Source organism: Myotis davidii, unplaced genomic scaffold, assembly GCF_000327345.1.
Source record: "Myotis davidii unplaced genomic scaffold, ASM32734v1 scaffold111, whole genome shotgun sequence".
Lineage (NCBI taxonomy): Eukaryota > Metazoa > Chordata > Mammalia > Chiroptera > Vespertilionidae > Myotis > Myotis davidii.
This window is the reverse complement of record NW_006284347.1, coordinates 1,786,746-1,789,092: the sequence shown is the minus strand read 5'-3', so window position 1 is coordinate 1,789,092 and position 2,347 is coordinate 1,786,746. Positions and strand designations below refer to the sequence as shown.

The following is a 2,347-nucleotide window of genomic DNA, read 5'->3' as shown; positions in this document are numbered from 1 at the left end:
TGACAGGCAGCAAAGCACAGCAGGTAAGAGCCCCGACAGGCTCTGGAAGCAGACCTCTTGCATTCAAATCATGACTCTACTACTTATATGTGTGACCTTGGGCAGTGATTAGAAGCTATTCTTGAAGTTATTGTCTGTGCCTCAGTTGCCTCATCTTCAAAATGGGGATAATAGTAGAACCAGATTTACAAGGTTAAGAGGAATATATATATTTCAGCTGGGTGGGATCCAGCTAGCCTGATTGGGGGCCAATCGAGGCCAGGACAGCTGTGGGGAGGGGATGTGGGAGGTTGGCCGGCCAGCCCCACCCCCAATCGGGGTGTGGGGGGGAGGCGATCAGGGCCACAGTGCGCGTCAAAGCAACCTGTCATTCCGGCATTCTGATGGCTTGACTTTTATATATGGAGAAATAAAAACATCAATGATGAGAGAGAATCACTGATCAGCTGCCTCCTGCACTGGAAATCAAACCATAACCTCCTGGTTCCTAGGTTGCCACTCAATCACTGAGCCACACCAGCCAGTCTGTAGGAACACGTTAGACCTGCCCTATCCAATATGCTACCCACTGGCACCATGTGGCTAGTTACATTTAGATTCATTAAAATTAAATGCAAATAAGAATTCAGTTCCTAAGCTACCTTTGTCACCTTTCAGAGCTCAGTAGCCACACACAGCCAGTGGCTACCATACTGGACAGAAGACGTAGGGTGTTTCCAGTCCCACAAAGAGTTCTAATGGCTCGCACTGATGGGGCACACTTTTTAGAAATGTGACTACCTGAACTCTGATCACCTGTCACACGCTGGCCCGGGTGATTTTGCTGTTCCCTACCAGGGCACGTGCCTCAGAAAGATGCTTTCACCTTCCTATTCAACATCCTAAAGTCTTCCATGTTCTGATTTCTGAGCCACTGAGAAAGTGTCTTTTCCAAGGCTTCTGACAATGTTAGCACAGAGGGTGCAGTAGGTATTGGCACTGAGGATGCATCAAGTCTATGAAAGGTGGTGCAAGGTGTTGGCTGGCTCAGAATCGCATTGCCTGTGCTCCTAGGGGAGGAAATGACAGCACCACTGACAAGCTGATTCCTGTCCCACTTCCTTTCTGTTTGTCCTAGGCGAGCTGCTCCTGCTCTCCAGTGTGGTTTTCCTGCTCGGGGTGGCTTGCGGCTGCCCTGAGGAGTGTCGTTGTCAAACGTCCTTGAATTCTGTAGACTGCAGCCACCAGGGTCTAGCTGAAATCCCTCCCGATCTGCCTCCTCAGACTCTAACGCTGCATTTACAAGATAACCAGATACACCAGCTCCCTGCTTCTGCATTTAGGTCAGTGCCACAGCTCACGACCTTGAACTTGGGCAACAATTCACTTTCCCTCCTGGCCCCCGGAGCTTTCCATGGACTTCAGCACTTGCGGGTCTTAAACCTGACCCAGAACTCCCTACATTCCTTGGAAAGTGGACTTTTCCATTCCCTCCCTCAGCTGAGGGAGCTTGATGTGTCCTCCAACAACATCAGCCACCTTCCAGCCTCCTTGGGTGAGCGCTGGGAGAACCTAACCCTGTTTGCGGTCCAACAAAACCAGCTTCAGCAGCTGGACCGGGTGCTCCTAGAATCCATGTCCAGCGTGAAGCGCCTCTTTCTCAAGGACAACCTCTGGAAATGTAACTGCCACTTGCTGGGTCTCAAACTCTGGCTGGAGAAATTTATCTATAAAGGTGGGTAACGCCTGTTTGGAAAGCCCGTCTGTGTGTTACTCGCCTGGGATGAACCTCATCTGTTCTCTGCATTAGAGAGGACCTGGAGGGGTGCACACGAGGGGCCCGTAGAAGCTTTGTCCTCATTGGTGTCATGTCACAGTATGGCAGAGACGTGAGTCATTAAAAGGTGTTTACATTCAGGTTCTTAAAGTCATTTTACAAATCCAGTTCATGGAGATAACTTTCCACTTTTTGAAAGGTAACAGCATTTAATTATTATCAGGAAACTGTAGACCCTTAAGAAGGAGGGAAATTTGGTCTCCACCTGAAAAACTGCTGAACTCCAAACTGGAATCAAATTCAGTTTTCAAATGATGATCCACCTGTGGCCTGGTATCTGTCCCTGGGACATTCCCCTGTGTCTGCCTCCACCCACCCACAGCTACAAACCCTCCCTCAGGTGATCCCTCTGCCTTAGCAAGTACCAGTTACTGAAGTTGGATGCAACAGGGCCCCTCTCTAAAGTGACTATTTCTTTAACCAGATGTCGAAATCAAAGCAAGAGATCCTGGAATATTAAAGATGAGGGGATCTGGAAGTCCCCCAGGGGTCAGCGAGCAACAGCCCGAAGGCCAAACCCAGCCCACCCCA

At 49.6% G+C, this 2,347-nt stretch overlaps 2 protein-coding genes across 2 annotated transcripts in view; one reads left to right on the top strand and one right to left on the bottom strand.

Annotated features, from left to right (window-relative positions):
* CACNA2D3 (calcium voltage-gated channel auxiliary subunit alpha2delta 3) overlaps positions 1 to 2,347 on the bottom strand; it is an 817,122-nt gene that overhangs the window by 144,294 nt on the left and 670,481 nt on the right. The window lies entirely within an intron of this gene.
* The window catches only part of LRTM1 (leucine-rich repeats and transmembrane domains 1), a 13,075-nt gene that overhangs the window by 2,122 nt on the left and 8,606 nt on the right, over positions 1 to 2,347 (top strand). Inside the window, exon 2 of the mRNA XM_006754679.2 lies at positions 1,118 to 1,714. Coding sequence (XP_006754742.2) covers positions 1,118 to 1,714 — 597 coding nt within the window. The remainder of the gene's footprint in view (positions 1 to 1,117; positions 1,715 to 2,347) is intronic.